At 40.0% G+C, this 23,062-nt stretch overlaps 1 protein-coding gene across 2 annotated transcripts in view; it reads left to right on the plus strand.

The window, feature by feature from the left end:
• Window positions 1-19,054, plus strand: part of SLC29A4 (solute carrier family 29 member 4) — a 97,720-nt gene extending 78,666 nt beyond the window's left edge. For both annotated transcript variants that reach the window (XM_040357088.1, XM_040357087.1), the window contains 2 exons: window positions 17,165-17,405; window positions 18,483-19,054. In XM_040357088.1, coding sequence (XP_040213022.1) covers window positions 17,165-17,405; window positions 18,483-18,625 — 384 coding nt within the window. In that variant the 3' untranslated portion in view covers window positions 18,626-19,054. The remainder of the gene's footprint in view (window positions 1-17,164; window positions 17,406-18,482) is intronic.
• The last annotated feature ends 4,008 nt before the right edge of the window (window positions 19,055-23,062 follow it).

The following is a 23,062-nucleotide window of genomic DNA, read 5'->3' on the forward strand; positions in this document are numbered from 1 at the left end:
GTCAGCCTTATGAGCTCCTATCTGACTTGTCTGACCAATAATTTTGAAAATAAAAAAAAGGTTTTCTTAGTTTCTGTCAGTAATTTTTTTTTTGCAAAATTTAAAGAAATATGTGCAGTGCTAAAGTGAAAAATCCTTGAATATCTACAGGATAATCAGATATGTGCATCAACAAAAGTCAGTGTACCATGAAAGATCATTAATCTACAAAGTATCGTAAAACATACATGACTATAAATCTCACACTGATATATGGATAAACATTGAACCAGATTTAGCTAATGTAACAAAAGGTGAATAAACACAAAGGGGGGAAAATCCAAATCAAAATGAGTCCACATAGGTGAAGAACAAGTGTTGAAATGGATCCAAAAAAAGGATGAATTTAATCTAAATAGGAATCAAGAGACACCCCAGATGATGTCTCTTTAGACGAAATGCATGGGATATTGCATTGATTTGACTGCTATTGAATACTCCTATAAGCACTTTTTATTTATTAAAATTTGAGTGTTTTAAAATAAATCCTTTTCCACACCTACGGTTTTACACTATGTGGAGCATTTGTTGCTTTTTGGTTATACGGTATGAGTACATAAGGAAGACTTGGTCCATCCTTTGTTTTGAGGCTGCCAGTCCTGACCGATTATTACCACATTGAGCCATTCAAGGGACGGAGGGATCATCTCCCATTCTGGCCAGGTTTATGAGGTATGGAAGTTCCATCCTATTTGTGTATATACACCACAAGCCTTGGCGACTCATCGGGCATATGCCTCATTGAGTCCACACGTTCCGGTAAGCCTTCTCAAAGTTGGTGGTGTTGTCTCCTTTACACATGTGATCCCTATATGATCCCAGATGATAACATAAGGACTTAACCTCCTTTTTTGGATCCATTTCAACACTTGTTCTTCACCTATGTGGACTCATTTTGATTTGATATTTTCTTCATTTTTTCCCCTTTCTGTTTAATCACCTTTTGTCACATTACCTAAATCTGGTTCAATGTTTATCCATATACCCGTGTGAGATTTATAGTTATGTATTTTTCTTGGTACTTTGTAGATTTATGATCTTTTATGGTACACAGACTTTTGTTGATGCACATATCTGATTATCCTGTAGATGTACAGAGATGTTTCACTTTAGCGCTGCACATACCTATTTAAATTTTGCTATCCAATTTTGTCACTTGCTGTGCTGGCGGCTTTAAATATTTTTGGGTTATCAGCGTGGTATTTCTTTAGTAAATTTTGTAAACAAGTACTTTTTCTCATTCACTGATGTGCGCTGAGGAGGCTGCAATGCTGGGCACTGATGAGGTGGCACTTATGAGCACTGATAAGGAGGCACTATTATGCCGTACTAATGGGCACTGATAGGTGGCACTGATGGACACTGATAGGTGTGCACTGATAGGCGGCACTGATGAGCAGACACTGATGGGCACTAAAAGGCAGCACTGACCAGTAATGGGCACTGATTTGTTTCACTGATGCATTTGTGTCACTGATGGGCACTCATGGTCACTGATTAGTGGCACTTATGGGCATCGATTTGTAGCACTTCTGGGGCTTTACTGTAATCAGTGCACTCATTACATGCCCTGTTCTCCCCTGCGAGGAGGCGCCACTAATAGGCTCTCCTTGCCGCACACTCTGTCAGTGTGAGGCTATGAGAGACGATTGCTGGCACTTCCTGTATTTACATGTGACCAGCTGTGATTGGACACAGCCAATGACATGGTTAAACAGCCGCATCAGCAGCTCTTTATAAAGATCGGGGGCCGCACGGGAGCGGCCGTTCGAGTGCGCCATCATAAGACGTCCACCCAGAACAAGAGCCGCACCATCCCTATGTCATTTGATGGTGGGCGGGTGGCAAGTGGTTAACAAAGTAATAAAAGCATTATATGTATACATAGTAAAATTGTGATAAAAATAATGATAAAAATCATCAAAAGTCTCTATCAATAAAATACAGCAGCGCTAGTGATCAGAACACAGTTCAAATCCGATCACTCATTCACATTCAAAGAGATAAATGAAGGTAAGAAAGTTCTCCAGAGATCAGAGGATGCACAAATATTCCGTGACAGAAAGGGGTGCTCTTCAAGACAATTTCAACTGTCCATGATTGGTGATATCACTCGTGAGCCGAGCAAAACATGCGAAAATCCAGTGACAATGTCCCCTCAAGGATGTCTACTCACCAGATTGATGTTAAAACAGGCTTTGAACAGTAATGTCATCGAATTCCCTCTTCCTCATGGAGATGATATTCCAGCAGCATGCAGTACTCCTAATGACCATCCGGTGTCAGGGCACATAAAAAAAGCTCGATATGGTGTGACACCGGATGGTCATTAGGAGTACTGCATGCTGCTGGAATATCATCTCCATGAGGAAGAGGGAATTTTTTTAGATAAAGATCCTAATAATCACTTCTTGCCTCTACCTGGAGTTAATTAGCACCTTCTCCTTTGGTCCTCCTTTGCTGATCTTTTTTTCACAAAGTCCAACTCCAATTCCAAAAAAGTTGGGACGCTGTGTAAAATATACATAAAAGCAGAATGCAATGATTTTCAAATTTCATAAACCCATATTTTTTACACAAAAGAAAACATCAAATATTTAAAATGGAAAAATGTACTATTTTAAGAAAAAAGTAAGGTCATTTTTATAATTGATGGCAGCAACACCTCAATAAAGTTGGGACAGGGCAACAAAAAGCTGGCAAAGTAAGTGATACAAACATGAAGTAGCTGGAAGGACATTTTGCATCTAATTAAGTTAATGGCAACAGGTCAGTAACATGATTGGATATAAAAAAAAAGCATCTTCGAGAGTCAGATGTCTCAGAAGTAAAGATGGGCAGAGGTTCACCAGTCTGTGAAAAGCTGAATCTTAAATTGTCAAATGATATATACTTTTTAAACTGTCCCTGTGCTTCCACTCTCAGGCTTTTTCTCTTCTATTAACAAAGCGATATACAACTTAATAGAGCAAATAAAAAAATCGAGAATCAAACTAACCTTCTTATTGCTGCCTTAAACTAAAGGAGGTGCAATGTTACCTCATATATCTTTGCACTTCCACACAGCCTCACTGCTTAGAATACTAGACTGGTATCATGGAACTTCTATCAAACTATAGACTACTTTAGAGAACAATCCTATTGTCTCTGATCTCACTTCTTTACCTTGGACAGAACCCTCACAGAGACTCTATAAGGATACCTTACCATTACTTACTCCAATTACCTTACAAATTTGGGACAATTATTTTGGCAAGGGCCTATTTTCTTCTAGGCCTAGTCCCTTGGTCCCATTGTTTAGTAGCTTCCCCGACTCTTTCAACCACTGTTTCTCATCTATAACAGTAGGGATAAGATTATTTTATGCCACACCATATGAAAGGGAACCCTCCACATCAGATTTATTGCACCCTATGTGTCTGCTATTGAAAAAAACATCTATAAACTAAAATAAAACATAAAAATTGCCCAGCAATTTCAGAATAATGTTCCTCAACATAAAATTGCAAAGACTTTAAATATATCATATTATCTACATAATATAATATCATTAAAGCGAAGTTCAGGATTCATAAAAAAATAAATTCTACTCACCTAGGTGGCTGCAGCATCTGTCCCCCACCGACTCTAAGACCGAGAACTGAGCAATCAAACACTGCTAATCACTCACTTCAGGCTGCAGAGACCTGTTGACTGTCAGTCATTGGCTCTCTGCTCTGCTCCTCCACCACTCACTGGAGCGCTGGGCTGTGCAGGGAGTTGCTGCCTCAGCCTCTCAGCAACTTGCTGAGAGGCTGAGCAAGCTACAGGTTCAGGAATCTGGGTGGATCAGGACCATATGGGTGGGAAAGGGGGCAGGACTGGCAGTCTGCTGCAGGTTGGTGGAGATATGAGTCAGTTTAAAAGAGATAAGGTTGAGGCAGGCCATAGATTTAGTGATTTTATTTCCTGCACAGGTTGCAGAAAAGAAAATTGCTTGATTACCCCAACAAGTCACAGTCTGTGTTAATGGGGGAATCATTCCCTCAGAGCTATTGTGTTTTCCTAGGGTGGGGGTGGGGGGTCATCTCTGCTAGGAGAACACATTGATTGCTGCTAGTGGCTATAGCCGCTGGCAATCTGACATGCTGGTTGTACCCAAGTCTATCAATGGATCGCCTTGGGTACAATCAGCCTGCCCTAAATGGGTGGAATCTTGCCGGTTCCTTGCTGAACTGAACAAGATTCGAACCATCTATGACTGGTTTTAGCTGTAAGGGAAGCTATAGAAAGTAAGGGGACTGTCTAGCGCGAGGCAGTTGAAAAAAGTAAAAGGAAGGCTAGGCGAAAACTAAAACCTACCAAGCAAGTTTTTTTTTTGTAAGAAAGTTAAACATTTACAAGTAAACTGAAACTGTCCTGTTTTGTAGTTTCAGATAGTGATTCGGGTTGTGTCTTAATAACTATAATGCTGCGTACACACGACCATTTTTCGGGTTGTAAAAAATTAAATTTTTAATGGTCTAGAAAAAACGTTTTTTTCAACCCGATCGTTAAAATGGCCTTGCCTACACACGATCGTGAAAACAAAAATGCTCTAGCAAAGCGCGGTGACGTACAACACGTACGACTGCACTATAAAGGGGAAGTTCCATTCGGATGGCGCCACCCCTGGGGCTGCTTTTGCTGATTTTGTGTTAGTAAAAGACGATTTGCGCTTTTCAGTCTGCGATTCACGCTTTTTACAGCGTGATGAATGTGCTTACTCCATTATTAACGCTAGTTTTACCAGAACGAGCGCTTCCGTCTCATAACTTGCTCCTGAGCATGCACGGTTTTTTCACATCGTTAAAGCCCACACACGACCATTTCTTACGACATTAAAAACGACAACGTTAAAATCGACGTAAAAAATTAGAGCATGTTCATTTTTTACATCGTGAAAAATGCTCTGGAGCCCATACACGGTCGTTTTTAATGACATAAAAAAAAACTTCATTTTTTACAACCCGAAAAACAGTTGTGTAGTTATTTCAACTTGGCAAATGCGCATTCTTTTTTGACTATCTGTTTAGAGCAACTCAGCTTGTCCTTCATCCCATGTTGCTAATAAGCAGAGCCAAGCACTTCTGAGTCCTCTGAATGTCCTACCCTTTAAATAACATCTCCACTTTGACACAAAACATTTACGCAGTCACATAAGCATTATTTTTCTCATGGTTCTGCCCAAATTCTGTCCACAAAGAAGTCCATTGCAACCCATTGGAACTGCTTGCCTGTGAAAATGTAATTAAACTTGAAAACTTTGAATATTTCTTTTGAAGTAGGAACAGAAAAAGCATAAATCTGGAGTGGGTTTTAAGTATTGAGGCTAAGCTAGAAGCATAAGAGAGAAACAGATTGACACAGGGAGATTGGATATATGACTCCTGGGATTGAAGCTAAATTACTAAATTAACATACCAGACATCTGAATACTGTATTACTCTAGTAATATTTGGCTTTATTCTGGGATCAAAGAGTAAATCTCTATTGAACATAGTAGGATTCAGCTGTGTGGAATTAGTGTTTCAATATCTGCAGTAATCTTGCCTTTGAGAACAGAACCTGTTATCATTTTCAGGGAACTATAGACTCTGCACTGACATATAGTGACTCGGTACCATCACACATCAGCTTGCTGAAGCTAAATTATTGCTTGATATCTTTCTTCGTAGTTAGAACTGTATAAATCTTTGCAAAATATTTTGCAGCTATATTATCTGAATGTTTAAGAATATTTAACTTGATTGAACAGAATTGTTAATTTCCTTTCTTTATCATTAAATTAATTCAATATAAATAACCACCTTATTACAATGGCAGCAATGCAGAAAATGCTTTTAATAAAAAAAAATATGAGAGAAATATGGAGACTGCCATTGTTTCTTCTAAAAATCGCATACAGAAAGCAAGTTGAAATAAGAACACCTGATCTGCACACTTATATCAGGCCTTAGAAAAAATTAACCCTTTTGCTGCCAGGCACTGCTGTCCACTTTTAACTCAGTGGCATTTTTGCTATTTTTCATTTTTCTATTATGTTTAAAAAAAAATGTATCTACAGCTTTGAAAGTCCTTTAAAATATCCCACAAACCATACACAGGACCCATAGGATGTTGAATATTGAACTTTGCTGGTACTGCTGACTTTGTATATCACGTGATGTTTACCAAATCAATATTTTTTATATAAATACACTAAAATTATTAGCATACACAAACATAACATACAATTATATTACTAAATCTAAAAAATACAACTGTATTGAATTAACACCTTCCCTACCAAGTCATTGTAAAATGACGTCGGCGGGAACCCTTCCTCCCTCCGGGTGGACGTCATATGACGTCCTGAGCGCCGCATCGCTCGGGACCCAGTGTGTGTGCCCGGCGGCCGTGATGTCACACATCGGTCTCCTCCCCTTGTGAGTCCCCTCCCCCTACAGTTAGAATCACTCACTAGGGAACATATTGACCCCTCGATCGCCCCCTAGTTTAAACCCCTTCCCTGACATTTACATTTACACAGTAATCAGTGCAGTTTTATAGCACTAATCGCTGTATAAATGTGAATGGTCCCAAAAACTTGTCAAAAGTGTCCGATATGTCCGTCGCAATGTCACAGTCACAATAAAAATCGCAGATTGCCGCCAGTTACTAGTAAAAAAAAATGCCATAAATCTATCCCTTATTTTGTAGACGATATAACATTTGCACAAACCAATCAATAAACGCTTATTGTGATTTTTTTTTTACAAAAAGTGATATTTATTAAATCAAAAAGTAAAAAATATTGTGTTTTTTTCAGAATTGTTGCTCTTCTTTTGTTTATAGCGCAAAAAATAAATACCGCAGAGGTGATGAAATATCACCAAACGAAAGCTCTATTTGTGGGGAAAAAAAACCCTGGGTACAGTGTTGCATGACCACGCAATTGTCATTCAAAGTGCGACAGCGCTGAAAACTAAAAATTGGTCTGGGCAGGAAGGGGATGAAAATGCCCTGTATTGAATAAATAACAAATATTTGTACATTTTCAATTGTGCCTTTCTGCGCAATGGTTAAAAATCGAAGGCAACGGTAAAACTATAAATAAAATCTGGAAGCTGTCTTTACACTTACCATGTTATAACAACACTAGATCCACAGTGCTGTGTGCGTACTGCACTGGTGTGTGTTGCGATAGCATGATGCATGCATATATTGTATGGCAACGCAATGCATCACAAAGTGCAACAACAGTGTGCTGCTGTGCATAGAGTTAAATAAATTAGAATTTAAACAAAAGCTAAAAGAAGAGAAGGAAAACAAGCACTGCAAAGTGTTGTCACAATGCACTGCAGTGCGTGCGCACATTAACCACTTGCTGACGGCCGTACGAGTTTGTACGGCCGCAGCGCGGTCTCCAAATCTCTAACAGGCCCTCTTTTTACGGCCGCCCCTTTGCACGTTCCCCGCGTGCGCTCCCGAGCGCGCACTGCGGTGCTTTCAGGGGAGAGAGGAGACGGATCTGTGTCTCTTGTACATAGAGACACAGATCGGTCACCCCCCCCAGTCACCCCCCTTCCCCCACAGTTAGAACACTAATATTAGGGTACACATTTAACCCCTTCCTCACCCCCTAGTGTTAACCCTTCCCTGCCAGTCACATTTATACAGTAATTAGTGCATATTTATAGCACTGATTGCAGTATAAATGTGAATGGCGCCAAAAATGTGTCCGATGTGTCCGCCATAACGTCGCAGTCCCAATAAAAATCGCAGATCGCCGCCATTTCTAGTAAAAAAAAAAAATTCTGTCCCTTATTTTGTAGGCGCTATAACTTTTGCGCAAACCAGTCGCTTATTGCGATTTTTTTTTTTTTTTTTACTAAAAATATGTAGAATACGTATCGGCCTAGACTGAGGATAAAAAAAAAACGTAAAAAAAAATTGAGCTATTTATTATAGCAACAAGTAAAAACTTTTTTTTTTTTTCAAAATTGTCGCTCTATTTTTGTTTATAGCGCAAAAAATAAAAACCGCAGAGGTGATCAAATACCACCAAAAGAAAGCTCTATTTGTGGGAAAAAAAGGACGTTAATTTTGTTTGGGAGCCACGTCGCACGACCGCGCAATTGTCAGTTAAAGCGACGCAGTGCCGAATCGCAAAAAGTCCTCTGGTCAGGAAGGGGTTTAAGTGCCCAGTAAGGAAGTGGTTAAACACCAGTGCACAGGTTTTGTGCATTAAAATGATGTGTTCATACTTGTGAATGGGCCCTTAGTGTGTTCATGCACCAGTGTACAACCCACCTAAAATGCATTACCACAATGTGTGTAGTGCACAGGTGCATGTGTAATACTTGTAAAGGGTGTTTATTTATTTTTTTAAACAGTACTGTTACCAGGGTCGTTGGGGAAATATTAGGGGGTCTAAACAGATCGCATGTTTCACTTTTGAGATAGAGAGAAAGATTTAGAACAGTTGATAGGATACTCAATCTCCTTCTCCCCTGCTTCCCAGCACTGATCACTTCCATGTTTGTTCACAGAGGAGATGTAAACATCAATCTTGTTTACTAATCCCTCTAGTCATAAATTACCACAGGAGTGCTCAGTACTGAGCTGTCAGGAGTCAACAGCTGGGATGACCAGATATATGTTGCTGCACCAAGAAACTTGGACCAGACCATATGTCTTTAAAGTGAGATTTATTTACAGTGGATGGAAGATAATCGCACCAGCAAGCAATAAACATGAGAATGCATGGAAATCAAAACTGAATGACAAACTTCAGCAATCTAACAATATATACAAATTAATACACAATGAGGGACACAGGTAACAGGGAATACTAGGAATGTAAGGAAAAGGGGAATCAAGACTGGGTACAGGAACAAGGAAATCAAGGAGAAGGAGTAAAGCAGCAGGGCACAGGATGCAAGGCTAGCTCAGGAGCAGGATAACCAGGCATAAGGATCTGGCGGCTGGCATGGCAATTAAAACACTGAGGCAAGGTATGTTAGTGGAGACAGACTTAACCAGTTAAGCCCCGGACCAATATGCAGCCTAAAGACCCAAGGTGTTTTTACAGTTCGGGACTGCGTCGCTTTAACAGACAATTGCGCGGTCGTGCGACGTGGCTCCCAAACAAAATTGGCGTCCTTTTCCCCCCCACAAATAGAGCTTTCTTTTGGTGGTATTTGATCACATCTGCGGTTTTTAGTTTTTGCGCTATAAACAAAAATAGAGCGACAATTTTGAAAAAAATGCAATATTTTTTACTTTTTGCTGTAATAAATATCCCCCAAAAACATATATAAAAACATTTTTTTTCCTCAGTTTAGGCCGATACGTATTCTTCTACCTATTTTTAGTAAAAAAAATCGCAATAAGCGTTTATCGATTGGTTTGCGCAAAATTTATAGCGTTTACAAAATAGGGGATAGTTTTATTGCATTTTTATTAATTTTTTTTTTTTTACTACTAATGGCGGCGATCAGCAATTTTTTTCGTGACTGCGACATTATGGCGGACACTTCGGACAATTTTGACACATTTTTGGGACCATTGTAATTTTCACAGCAAACAATGCATTTAAATTGCATTCTTTATTGTGAAAATGACAGTTGCAGTTTGGGAGTTAACCACAGGTGGCGCTGTAGGAGTTAGGGTGCACCTAGTATGTGTTTACAACTGTAGGGGGGTGTGGCTGTAGGAATGACGTCATTGATCGTGTCTTCCCTATAAAGGGAATGACGCGATCGATGCGCCGCCATAGTGAAGCACGGGGAAGCCGTGTTTACATACGGCTCTCCCCGTTCTTCAGCTCCGGGGAGCGATCGCGACGGAGCGGCTATAAACAAATAGCCGCGCCGTGGTCCCGGATCGCTCCCCCGAGCGGACCCGACCTCCGCATGTAGCGGGGGGGGTCCCGATCGGACCCCCCACCCGCTAATAGGCAAGGACGTACATGTACGCCCATGTGCCTGTACGTGCCATATTGTGGACGTATATGTACATGCGGGGGTCGGGAACTGGTTAAAGTGGTTGCAAACCCCATTCATGAAATCTGACCTGGACCCATATATCTGTAGTGTTTACTTATCTCTCTTTAAAGTGCTGTGTCTTTCTGCTGCTTCATTCCTCTGTTATCAGCATAACTTCTGACAAGTTCTTAAAAATAGGAAATTTATGTCAGGGAGGGTGCTTAGAGATAGATTAGCAGAGAGCTAGCCTATTCACACTGCAGCTCTGCAAGTTTCTTCATTCCTCTGCCTATGTGGAGTGGGAGGTGTGTGCCATTCCTCGGATCAGCTTTCACACAGTGTATGCCCAGACTCCATACCTACTGCTGAAATAGGAAGAAAGATTTGTAACACGATTTGCACTTCTAAAGAATGTAGAAAGCTAAAGACAACAGATATACAAATATAACATTCATAGGGGGGTGCATGGGCGCTTCCCCCCAAAGCCAGTCACAAAAAAAGGTTCTTTAAGTGCACTGTGTTCGGGCACTGGACACAGCGCCTTATTGGAAGCGTGACGTCTATGCATTCACGCGATTGCAGGTGACCTGCTTAATTTGCTTATTTTTTTGCTGCAATTAGCTTGAACACTCCTTCATTCATGTTGATGTCTTTTTTTTATTGGCACCACCGTAAGACATGGGCGGTGCTTTCCCTCAGAGCTGTAGCGTCACTTCCGGTTTCTCTGTGCCAGTGAGAAACCGGAAGTGACGCCATGGCTCTGTGGAATCCAGAATTAGTAGGCTCTTAGGAAAAGTAAAGTTGTTATTGCTGCATTACAATTTGTTTGCTAAAACCAACTGAAAGAACAACTGAGGAGACTGTCCCCCCTCTGTGCTAGAGCGATGGGTCACAAGTTAGAGAAAAATATCTGTTTCTGTTTGCTACCTTTATTAGGAAGCTCTCCGCATACCCATACCAAAAGACACTATGGGGAAGTGGATATAGATCAATAATCATCAGTCAGTGCTGGGGCTGTATACTCTGTCCTGGGAAGCTGGGACTGTATACTCTGTCCTGTGGTGCTGGGGCTGTATACTCCTGTTCTGTGATTCTGGGGATGTATACTCTGTCCTGTGATGCTGAGCTAAATACTCCTGACACTATGGGTGGAAGAAGTGGAATACAGAGGACAGAGTGGGTGGATTATATGCTAAAACTTCACCAGCCGCCACTGGTAGGGAGATTTATTTAATCTCTGTGTATCATCTGAGGCTGTTCACTTCACTGTGTACATGTAAGGGTTTACATCCACTTAAAAAGTGGTTGTAAACCCTTTGAAATCAGTTTTGATACTACAGTACTACAGGTAAGCCTACAATAAGGCTTACCTGTATCTACCGTGAATTTCTCATAAACTTGCATAGTTTAAGAGATATTCACTGTATACGCATGTGCTGATGTCATTGGCCCATGCACACTGAAGAGACGGCTCGTACGTGCCATTTCTTCAGCTGGTGTGCCGTTACTGGCTGCTCTTGCGCGCATGCGTGGAAGTGATGTAATCGCAGCTCTGGCCAATCACAGCGCCGGTGTCTGCGATACCCGAAATAACTCCAGGAGACGCGTCGCCAGCCAAAGCGGTGTGCTGGAACCGCTGCAGGGGCTTCGATCTAAGGTAAGTATATTATAATGAGCTAGTATGCTATGCATACTAGCTCATTATGTCTTTGTAATGCAGGTTTTTATTTCTGCCTGGGTTTACAATAGGGTTGCCACATCATTCCTTTAATCCAGGACACACATTAATTACACAGGTTCAATTATATTGGATACAGGTTTGTACACAGGTTTGTTGATGCATAAGTGGTAGGGCAGAAGTGTCACCAACATTTTAAAGAAATCCAGGCAATCAGCTTTTTCAGAATGAAAATGTTAAATAAATAGGAGGCGACTTTGAGGTTTAGAGGAATGAAACATTATCCTTCAAAAAGATTGTGGAGTTGAAGGTGTCAGATTGTTAGCAACAGTAAATGTTATTATAGGTAAAAAACAGACTGCGATGAACTGTTTTATTACAAATCAAAGAAGTGAGAGGATCTGAAGGATGAAACAGCAGATAGTAGAGTCGATGAGATAACAAGGAGGTCAAATAAGATGAGCAAAAATGAGTATGGCATACATATAAAACTAATGTCTCTTTCCCCTCTCACTTCCCTATTTTTGGGGGTTCTATAACCAGGGTTATTGAAGAACCCTGGTTTCCTGCAATTAGCTAATTCCTCTATGCCCACCTTCGATCTCAGTCTTCTGTCTACAATCTTTGTTACGTTCTTTTCCATATCATGAATCCATCTCTTTGATCTTCACTTTTTCTTCATCCTGCATTTCTTTCAGAAATCTTCAGAGTTCTTCTTCCTAATCTAATACCATGTCTGAGCCCCAAGACACTGGCTTCCCATGTTCTCAACTGTTGATGACGGTTCATAGATGCATCATTTTTTATTCGCCCTTTTCTATTTACCCAAAACAAATAATGTATGTTAAAACCCACAGTCAATGACGGTTGCTAGGCGATATATAACCATATACCCATCACCCTTGTTCAGACCTGCGTGTGTAAAAATACAAATACCTGTGCTATCAGAGGAGAGGAGACAGATAGTGTGTTTCTACAAAGTAGAAAAAACAATCTGTCCTCTCTCCTAGTTGGTCCCATCCCCACACAGTTAGGGAACACACAGTTAACCCCTTGATCGCCCCTAGTGTTAACCCCTTCCCTGCCAAGAACATTTATACAGTAATCATTTTTATAGCACTGATCGCTGTATAAATGTCAATGGTCCCAAAAATGTGTCAAAAGTGTCCGATTTGTCCGCCGCAATGTCGCAGTCACGATAAAAAATCACAAATCGCCGCCATTACTAATAAAAAAAAATCATAATAAAAATGCCATAAATCTATCCCTTATTTTGTAGACGTGCAAACCAATCAATATTATTATTGCAATTTATTTTATTTTTTTTACCAAAAATATGTAGAAGAATACATATTAGCCTAAAACTGAAGAAGAAATTATTTTTTATATATATATTTTTTGGGGATATTTATTATAGCAACAAGTAAAAAATATTGTTTTTTTTTTTCAAAATGTACGCTCTTTTTTTGTTTATAGCGCAAAAAATAAAAAGCGTAGAGGTGATCAAATACCACCAAAAGAAAACTCTATTTGTGGGGAAAAAAGGACATCAATTTTGTTTGGGTACAGTGTCGCACAACCGTGCAATTGTCAGTTAACGCGACGCAGTGCCGAATCGCAAAAAAAGGGCAAGCCAAGAAGGGGGTAAATCCTTACTTGGCTGAAGTGATTAAAGGGAGATGATAAGAATTATTTCTAAATTATAGCATGTTATTTTTTTTTTAATGAGCCCATATAATTTTCACATAGCAGCAGTCTATCTGTTTAGCTGATAAAGTACTTACTTTAAAAAAAAAAAATCTACAACCCCTTGTTTTTAGCATATGCAAGTGAAAAGGTATGTTACAATAAACTCATGTTGTTTAGGCCAACAAGGGTGTCTCCGAGGCCAAATGTTCACCAGTCCCCCAAATTGATGTTCCATATTATAAAAGTAAATCGTTCCAAATGTGTGATGTATTATAAAATGTTCATGCATAACCTGTCCCTTTTGTTCTTGCTAAATTAATTCAATAGCTACTCATTTCCTGTGCGTGCATGCAACACTTGTATATTATCCCCAAAACAGCTATAGACTGGTAATTGGTATATACTGTGTTCTCACCTTTTAGTTTAAATGGACAAAAATCATTCTTCCCTAGTTCTGTGGCATTTCTTCCTCTTCACATACTCTATGACTAATGCCTTGTACACACGATCGGAATTTACAATGAAAAAAGTCTGACCAAATTTTTTCATCAGATATTCATCTGCCTTTTTTCCATCAGAGTTTAGAAAAAGAACATGTTTTATTTTTTTCCGATGGAAAAAGATCCTATCGGAAATTCCGATCGTCTGTGTGGAACTCCAACAGAGAAAAAAACACGCATGCTTAGAATCAAGTCGATGCATTCTCGGAAGCCTTGAACTTCATTTTTCTCGGCTTGTCGTAGTGTTTTACGTCACCGCGTTTTGGACGGTCGGAATTTGGTCTGACAGTGTGTATACAAGATAGTTTGAATGGAATTCCGACGGAAAATTACATCGGATTTTATCCCATCGGAAATTCCGATCGTGTGTACAAGGCATTAGTTGATCCTTCTTTGCAGTGTTTAACTTCCATTTACCAGTATTTTAGTGTAATTGTATTATGGAGATGGTGCGCAAATTAGAAGCACTGAAAGTATAACTAAACACATTTTTTTTTCTGTTTTGGATAGTGTGAAGATGGATTAGAACACCTGACTATTTTTATTGCTTTTTGCGCTCTCGTTAGGGAGATTTACCCTCTCTATTTGTCCTGTTTACCATTATCATTGAAAATTAAAGTAAAAGAATATCCCCAATTGTCCCCAGAAAAGTAATAGAGGGGAAATCTAGTTTTGTTGACCTAGGGGGGTCCAAAGAATTTCCTTAGTTTGCAGGAATTTTTCTCATTTCCTGTTTTGGCTATGGGACAGGAAGTGGAGGTAAATCTCCTCAATGGAATGGCAAAAAAAGAGCTATAACCCTCCCACTCTATCCAAAATGAAAATACAAAAATTTTGCCTATAGTTCTACTTGAAGTACAAGGTTTTTGACACCTAATCTAAGTTAGTGATTACTGGGGTCAAAGGCTAAAAACAGTTCACAAACAGTGACTGCAAATTAGTGATAATTATACAAAAAGAGGAGTATATTTGGCAGACAATATGAAAAATACAAGTCCAAAAAACATGATAGTTTCTTTTGTCATTATGAGATAATATGGGCTTTAGCTATTTCAGGGCCCAGCAATTGACAGGAATTGGTCAAATTTTGATCCATGTATGGGCAGGGTGGTTGTACAGAAGTTGATCTACCGATTGACTTTTGTAAAACTGGCACGTTAAAAAAATTCCACTAGATTGGCATCACCCACCAGCTATAGCCTGCAGCACTGATCAGTGTAATCTGATGGTGAATAAGTCTCCCCTCTGTCAGAATACAATCAATGACTTGGAGAGGAGGATTCCCCCATCCACCTCATATGTGTAGATGGGGGAATTGGGTAATTATTTTCTGCTCAGCCCAATGGTTGAATGAAAAAAAAGACTAATCTATGGGCTGCTTTAGTAGCTCACTAAATGCTTTCATTTGTTAAAAATGCCTAGAAACGCTCTTTGACAATTTTGTCTTTCTAAGGGTTAGTGGTTCTTCTGGAAAGATACATACAATGATTCAATAGAGTGCATTTATGGAATATTAAAGGCCAAAGTAAACTGTTAAATAATAAGTGCCAATTCACACCTGAATCACACAGGAATGCGGTCTGCTTTCCTATGTAATTTCTATAAAATATTGCACAGTGCAATTTTCATCTGATATTGCACTGTATTGCACCAAAAGTAGTTCATGCACTTTTCAAAAATGCACTGCAGCAGATTGCATGGTACTGCAGGGTACCGTGCGATCTGGTGCAGGCAAATGCACCGCGTTTGGGGTGTCGTTAGAATTATATTGACAACTGCAGCAGATTGCACACCCAGTGCATTTTGAGCATGGTTTGGGAAACGCGAAAAACTGGTTTCCTGCGCCGCGTTGCACTGTGAACAAGCCCTAAATGTTAAATAATCGAAGTAGTTTGTTTTTAATAAGTTACTGAATGGGTAACATCAAGTACAATAAAATATATCATAGAGTAAACAAAACTGAAGATATAAAAGTATTCATAATTCATATGGTATATAAAATCATATTGTACTAAAAGCTTATATGCATGTCCGTAAATAAAGTGCAGGATATATACTACAACAAACCGCATAAAAAAGCAGAAATTGTAAATGGTAACACTGATATTTTGACTATGTATGTTGAAGATTAAAACAGATATTCTATTTTATTAACTTTTTAATTGGTGATCCTATCAGTATAATTCAGTGTGTATACTGTTAATTTATACGATAAGATGAAGATTGTGTAAACTCTTATCTCTAACAGCATAGTTTATGATAATTATATTTTATATCTAAATTGAAGATTTTTTAAAGTACTTTCATTAGTATGTTACAATAGTAACAGAATATAAAACAATCAAGATACTATTGAAGACTATGTATGAATCCTATTCCTCTACTAATCTATGGAAATGAAAATGTTTTCCATGTCATCTAATCCAGTGACCCTAAGATTGGGGTTACTTTCAATGCAATTATACTTTTTTATTATAATTCTTAATAGACACACATGGATCACCAGAAGAGAAGCTGGCGTGAGAATGTAAACTAATCGGTAGAAATGCGTGCCTCTAAGTTGGACCCCTTTCACACTGAGGTGCTTTGCAGGCGCTATAGCGCTATAAATTAGCGCCTGCAAAGCGCCCTGAAAAAAATCGCTCCTCTCACTCTGGTGTGAAAGCCTTCGGGCTTTCACACTGGAGCGGTGCGCTGGCAGGATGTACATTTTTTTTCCTACAAGCAGCATCTTTGGAGCGGTGAAGGAGCAGTGTGTACACCTCTCCTCCACTGTTGTTGCCCATTGAAATGAATGGGCACCACGGCCGAACCGCCGGCAAAGATGCCGCTGTAGAGGTGCTTTGCGGGTGGTTTTAACCCTTATTCGCCCGCTAGCGGGGGTTAAAAGTGCCCCGCTAGCGGCCGAATACCTCCGCAAATATAATGGTAAAGCACCGCTAAAAATTAGCGGCGCTTTACAGCCGATGCCGCCCACGCCCCAGTGTGAAAGCGGCCTGAAGGCCAAAATACAAATTTAGCATTTTTGTGCACCAGAAAGAGGTATAACATGTAACTCTAAACATTCCCTTTAAAAGGAGGAATGAAAAGCCAGATAGCCCGAGTGTCTAATGAAACAATCACAATCACCCTATTAAGTTCAGTTTTTAATGTTTTTCAGTACAATTACAGTATTTACCATATAGATACTATTTATCACTACCCATATGTACACGATAAGTATAAATAATATAAATTTGATAACTTTCCCTTTGTTTTTTTCATTATAGATACTGGCAGCTTTACCATACAACTGGAGCGGTGTTAATCTCCTCATATGTTCTAGCACTCGTGCTGTATTTATTCCACTTTTTATAATGTGTGTGTATCCAAGTGGGAAGCCAACCTTTAGTCACCCTGCTTGGCCATGCATCTTTTCCCTGCTTATGGGAATCACCAATGGGTATTTTGGCAGTGTACCTATGATACTGGCATCAGGAAAAGTAGTGCCGGAACAAAGAGAGCTGGCAGGTATGAATTGGTTTCATTTAACCTATAGAAGCTTGAATGCTGTTTTATTGAAAACGCAAGATGTAAACCAATAGTCAACAATGGTCTTACGCCGTTGATGACAGCTTCAGAAATTAACAGTGCTTTGGTTTTGCCCAAATATTTCTGGTCATACTTTACTGTATATTTTGAAATAGTGTTTTGGCCATGGTACACAGCTCTGAAGCAATGGCACGGGTATGCCGTTCCTTCAGAGCATGTGCGCTGGTGAGGTCACCGGCTGCCGCTCACTGGAATATCTCCTAAACAGTGCATGTTTCGGAGATACTGTGGAACCTCGGTTTAAGAGTAACTTGGTTTGAGAGCGTTTTGATTTGCGAGCAACTTTTTTTTTATTTTTTATTCTGACTCAGTTTGCGAGTGTTGACTTGCAAGACGAGCATAATTCAAGGTAAATAGGCCTGCAGTACCTCATTTGGCCTGAGGTACGGGGCATAGAAGTCAAACAGAGCCGAAAATAGGTAACTTGGTTTGAGAGCGTTTTAATTTGCAAGCAACTTTTTTTTTTTTAATTCTGACTCGGCTTGCGAGTGTTGACTTGCAAGACGAGCATAATTCAAGGTAAATATGCCTGCAGTACCTTATTTGGCCTGAGGTACGGGGGCGCAGGAATCGAGCTGAAGTGTCCTCTGGCCTTTTTGCCCGTTTTCGGCACTCTCTGGTGCCCCCCACATCTGGCCACATTCGGTATTGCATCCCATTGAAGTCAATGCGGAACAAATTATTTTAGTTTCCATTGACTTCAATGGGAAAACTCGCTTTGATATGCGAGTACTTTGGATTACGAGCATACTCCTGGAACGGAGTATACTCGTAATCCAAGGTTCAACTGTATTCATTTTACCTACAGGTAAACCTTATTATAAGCTTACCTGTAGGTAAAAATCACAGAGGGGAGCTTACTACTACTTTAACGTGTTTGACTATCCAATACTAAAGCAGAACGTTTTGGCATTACGTAGATGAACTTTGGTCTCTTTTTATTGTGCTCGTGGTTTGTTTGCTTTTAGTCATTTGTTTTTCTCTTTTATTCTGCAGGAAACACCATGACTGTGTCGTACATGACTGGACTAATGCTTGGGTCAGCTGTAGCTTATTTTGCCTACAGTTTATCTAGTACTTCCCAAAGTATTTGCTTCCATCCAGAGACATACAACAGTTCACTGCCTCCAGAGATTTGAATATATCAACCTCAAAATTGGTTTGTTACTACTGAAACATTTGCAATATTTATTTTAATTCTAAAACACATTGTTATTATGACAGATGCCGTTATTAGACATTTCACAAGTATTGAACTTTTTGATAAAACCACATTTGTGCAAGCACATGCACTTGATGGAATATCAAATCTGACAACATATTTACATGAGTATATCACTTTTGTCATTTTGCCAAAGCCTTTTTGTGTAGTGTCATTTTATAAAAGTCTGTGTTTTGTTCAAGTATTGTTCTTGTTTTCTTTTCTTTATATGTAACACTTTTACAACAAAAAGTGGAAATTTGATATTTTTTTATAAACAAATTAAATCATGCAGATTCATATGCAAACGTAAATGTGGGTTGTATGCCTTGGAAAACTGTAAACAAAAGGATATTTAATCATCAAATTTGCTTGTGTCATTTTTTTTCCTATTTGAAACGGTGTAGTAAAGGCTGAAATCAAAGTGAGCACAACATGAAAGTAATGCGTGAAAGGGAAATGATAGGCATTGTGCGTGGCATGGCGTCTATATTTTATTCTACTTGAAGCCAACCATTAAAGGCTTTGTGGGAGCTTGAAATTCATAGATATTTTGATATTATATATACATCCTTTCCATTATCATTAAAGAGGATGTCCGCCGAAAAAAAAATATTAAAAGCCAGCAGCTACAAATACTGCAGCTGCTGACTTTTAATATCGGCACACTTACCTGTCCTGGAGTCCAGCGCCGTCCGCAGCAGAGGACGAGCGATCGCTCGTCACTCTGCTGCCCCCCCCGCCATCCTCGGTGAGGGAACCAGGAAGTGAAGCGCTCCGGCTTCACTGCCCAGTTCCCAACGGCACATGCGCGAGTTGCGCTGCGCCTGATGATTGGCTCCCGCTGAGTGTTCCCAGGAACAACGGGGACAGGAGGTGACGTCCTGCCCGCAGACTGTGGCCGAAAGTGGGTGCAAATACCTGTCTTTAGACAGGTATCTGCACCCCCTCCCCCCTGAAAGGTGTCAAATGTGACACCGGAGGGGGCGAGGAATTCGATCAGCGGGAGATACACTTTAGGGTGGAGCTCCTCTTTAAAAATCATACTCTCATTAACCACACGCCGACCGCCGCACGCAGATATACGTCGGCAGAATGGCACAGGCAGGCACAAGGACGTGTATATACGTCCCCTTTAAGAAGCGGCATTGTGGACACGTGCAAGCTCCGTAAATCCGACCACAGGTCTCGCAGACTTGATGTCCGCGGGCATACCCGCGATTGTGTCACAGTGAGGAAGAAGGGGGCAATGCTGATGTAAACAAGCATTTCCCCAGTCTTCCTAGTGACAGGACAGTGAACACAGCCCATCCCCCATACAGTTAGAACACATCCCTAGGCACACTTAACCCCTTCAGCGCCACCTAGTGGTTAACCCCATTCACTGCCAGTGTCATTTTCACAGTAATCAGTGCATTTTTATAGCACTGATCGCTGTAAAAATGACAATGGTCCCGAAAATGTGTCCGAAGTGTCCGCTATACTGTCACAGTCACGCTAGAAGTCACTGATCGTCGCCATTACTAGTAAAAAAAAAAGTTTTAATAAAAATGCCATAAAACTATCCCCTATTTTGTAGTCGCTATAACTTTTGCGCAAACCGATCAAATACGCTTATTCCGATTTTTTCTTTACCAAAATTATGTAGAAGAATACGTATTGGCCTAAACTGAGGAAAAAATATAATAATAATAAAAAATGTATATTTATTAAATCAAAAAGTAAAAAATAGTGTTTTTTTTTTCAAAATAGTCGCTCTTCTTTTGTTTATAGCGCAAAAAATAAAAACGGCAGATGTGATTAAATACCACCAAACGAAAGCTCTATTTGTGGGGAAAAAAAACAAAGATTTTATTTGGGTACAGTGTTGCATGACCACGCAATTGTCATTCAAAGTGCGACAGCGCTGAAAACTAAAAATTGGTCTGGGCAGGAAGGGGGTGAAAATGCCCTGTATTGAAGTGGTTAAAGTGTTACTAAACCCAGGACCCTGCATTCACTATATAGATCTCCCACAGTACACCGAACATGGAAATGCAATCATTTTAGTAAATATAAACTGCTAAATAAGTTTTTTCATCAGCAGTCTTGTGACTTCTATCAGTTCCTGGTAAAGCTTGCAGGAGGAGTTTTCATACTGCATTGAGCTGTCCTATCAGGATCCCTGACCCTCTGGACAGTGCTGATTGGCCCTGTGCTGATCACATGCACTCTTTCAAGAAAATAAAAATACTCTAGCAATACACACCTAACTAAGCATGTGCAGCCTGACTCCAGTACCTGTCTCATCTGGGCCTGTTCTGGAATCAGTGGAAGAAGAGGAGGATCTCTGCATACAGGCTCAAGCTGCCTTTTTACACAATGCAGGGGATTAACCCCTTAGGTTCCACTGTGAGTATAACAAGCATGCTTTACTGCATATACAAACTAATTTTACTGTTGTGGGTTTAGTAACACCTTAAGGCAGGGGTAGGCAACATTGGCGATCCAGCTGTTTTGAAACTACAAGTCCCATGAGACATTGCAAGACCCTGACAATCACAGGCATGACTCCTAGAGACAGAGGCATGATGGGATTTGTAGTTTCACCAAAGCTGGAGGGTCAAGGTTGCCTACCCCTGCTTTAAGGGCTCTTTCACACTATTGGTGCGCCCGACAGGCTCCACTTTGCTCAGCGGGGGATAGATCCACTGATCCCTGCTATGCAGGAGGATGACAGGTCCCACAGAGCCCCGCTGTCTTCTATAGGGAGATCGGATAAAAACGGACCACCTGTCCATTTTCATCTGATCCCATCCACCAGACAGATGGAAATTAGAGTCTCCATCCATCTGGATTTTGTGGACAGGTTTGAATCGGATAGCAGCTGGTGTCAGCGAACATGTCACTGCTGACTATTGCTGCTCCATATGGCTGAATGGAGCATCCGATCAGGTCTGCCTGAAAAAAACTAACAAACTGTCCAACTTTTTTTTATTTAAAAAGATTAAAACTCCAAATCTGAATATTGCTCAGTAAGGATGCCTTGCCCAATATTTCGATTTTAGACTGAGGTTAAGATTTGACAGAAAGAAGTAATGATAATAAGGGGAGCCAACAATGGAGGAAGAAGTATGATGCATTTGAGCCATGTCCTGTAATATAATAAAATGACTATGTTGTTTCCTAACATACCTGACTATAGAGATAGTATAAAAACTGCCAATAGGGAAAATCTCAACTCAATGCTCTGGAGTGCTAGAAGTTACAGCCTACCCAAAAGATATGTTTCAGTTATATATAGAGTCTAGTGGCTGGCTTTTTGTATGTACTTCCCTCCCACAACCACCACATTGGAGCATCACTTTTCTTACAGTAAGGATGTACCCAATTTTGCTGTTTCATTTTTCATAATGCAAAATTAATTAAAACACATCAGTGAAAGTAGAAATGGATTTAATTGCTGCTGCACTTCTTGAGCAATAGATATCACCACCAGAGTACTCGACATATACAAGAAACAAACCCTTACCAGACCTTTTTTTTGGATATACAGTGCCTTGAAAAAGTATTCATACCCCTTAAAATTTTGCAAATTTTGTCATGTTACAACCAAAAACGTAAATGTATTTTATAGGGATTTTATGTGATAGACCAACACAAAGTGGCACATAATTGTGAAGGAAAATGATGAATGGTTTTCAATTTTTTTTACAAATATGTGAAAAGTGTGGCGTACATGGGTATTCAGCCCCCTTGAGTCAATACTTTATAGAACAACCTTTCACTGCAATTACAGCTTCAAGTCTTTTTGGGGATGTCTCTACCAGCTTTGCACATCCAGAGAGTGAAATGTTTGCCCATTCTTCTTTGCCAAATAGTTCAAGCTCTGTCAGATTGGATGGAAAGTGTCTGTGAACAGCAATTTTCAAGTCTTGCCACAGATTCCCAAATTGAATTTAGGTCTGGACTTTGACTGGGCCATTCTGATGCCGCGTACACACGATCATTTTTCGTCATGAAAACAAACAACGTTTTTAAAAACGTCATTTAAAATGATCGTGTGTGGGCTTCACATCGTTTTTCGGCTTCTGAAAAATTTCCTTTTTCGTGTTGTTAAAAATCATCGTGTGAGGGCAAAAACGACGTTTTAAACCCGCACATGCCCTGAAGCAAGTTATGAGATGGGAGCGCTCGTTCAGGTAAAACTACCATTCATAATGGAGTAAGCACATTCGTTACGCTGTAACAGCCAGAAAAAGCGTGAATCGTCTTTTACTAACACGGAATCAGCTAAAAGCAGCCCAATAGAACTTCCCCTTTAGAGTGCCGTCGTACGTGTTGTACGTCACCGCGCTTTGTTCATCATTTTGAAAAAACGATGGTGTGTGGGCAA

The sequence above is a fragment of the Rana temporaria genome, chromosome 6 (genome assembly GCF_905171775.1).
Source record: "Rana temporaria chromosome 6, aRanTem1.1, whole genome shotgun sequence".
Taxonomy (NCBI): Eukaryota; Metazoa; Chordata; class Amphibia; order Anura; family Ranidae; genus Rana; species Rana temporaria.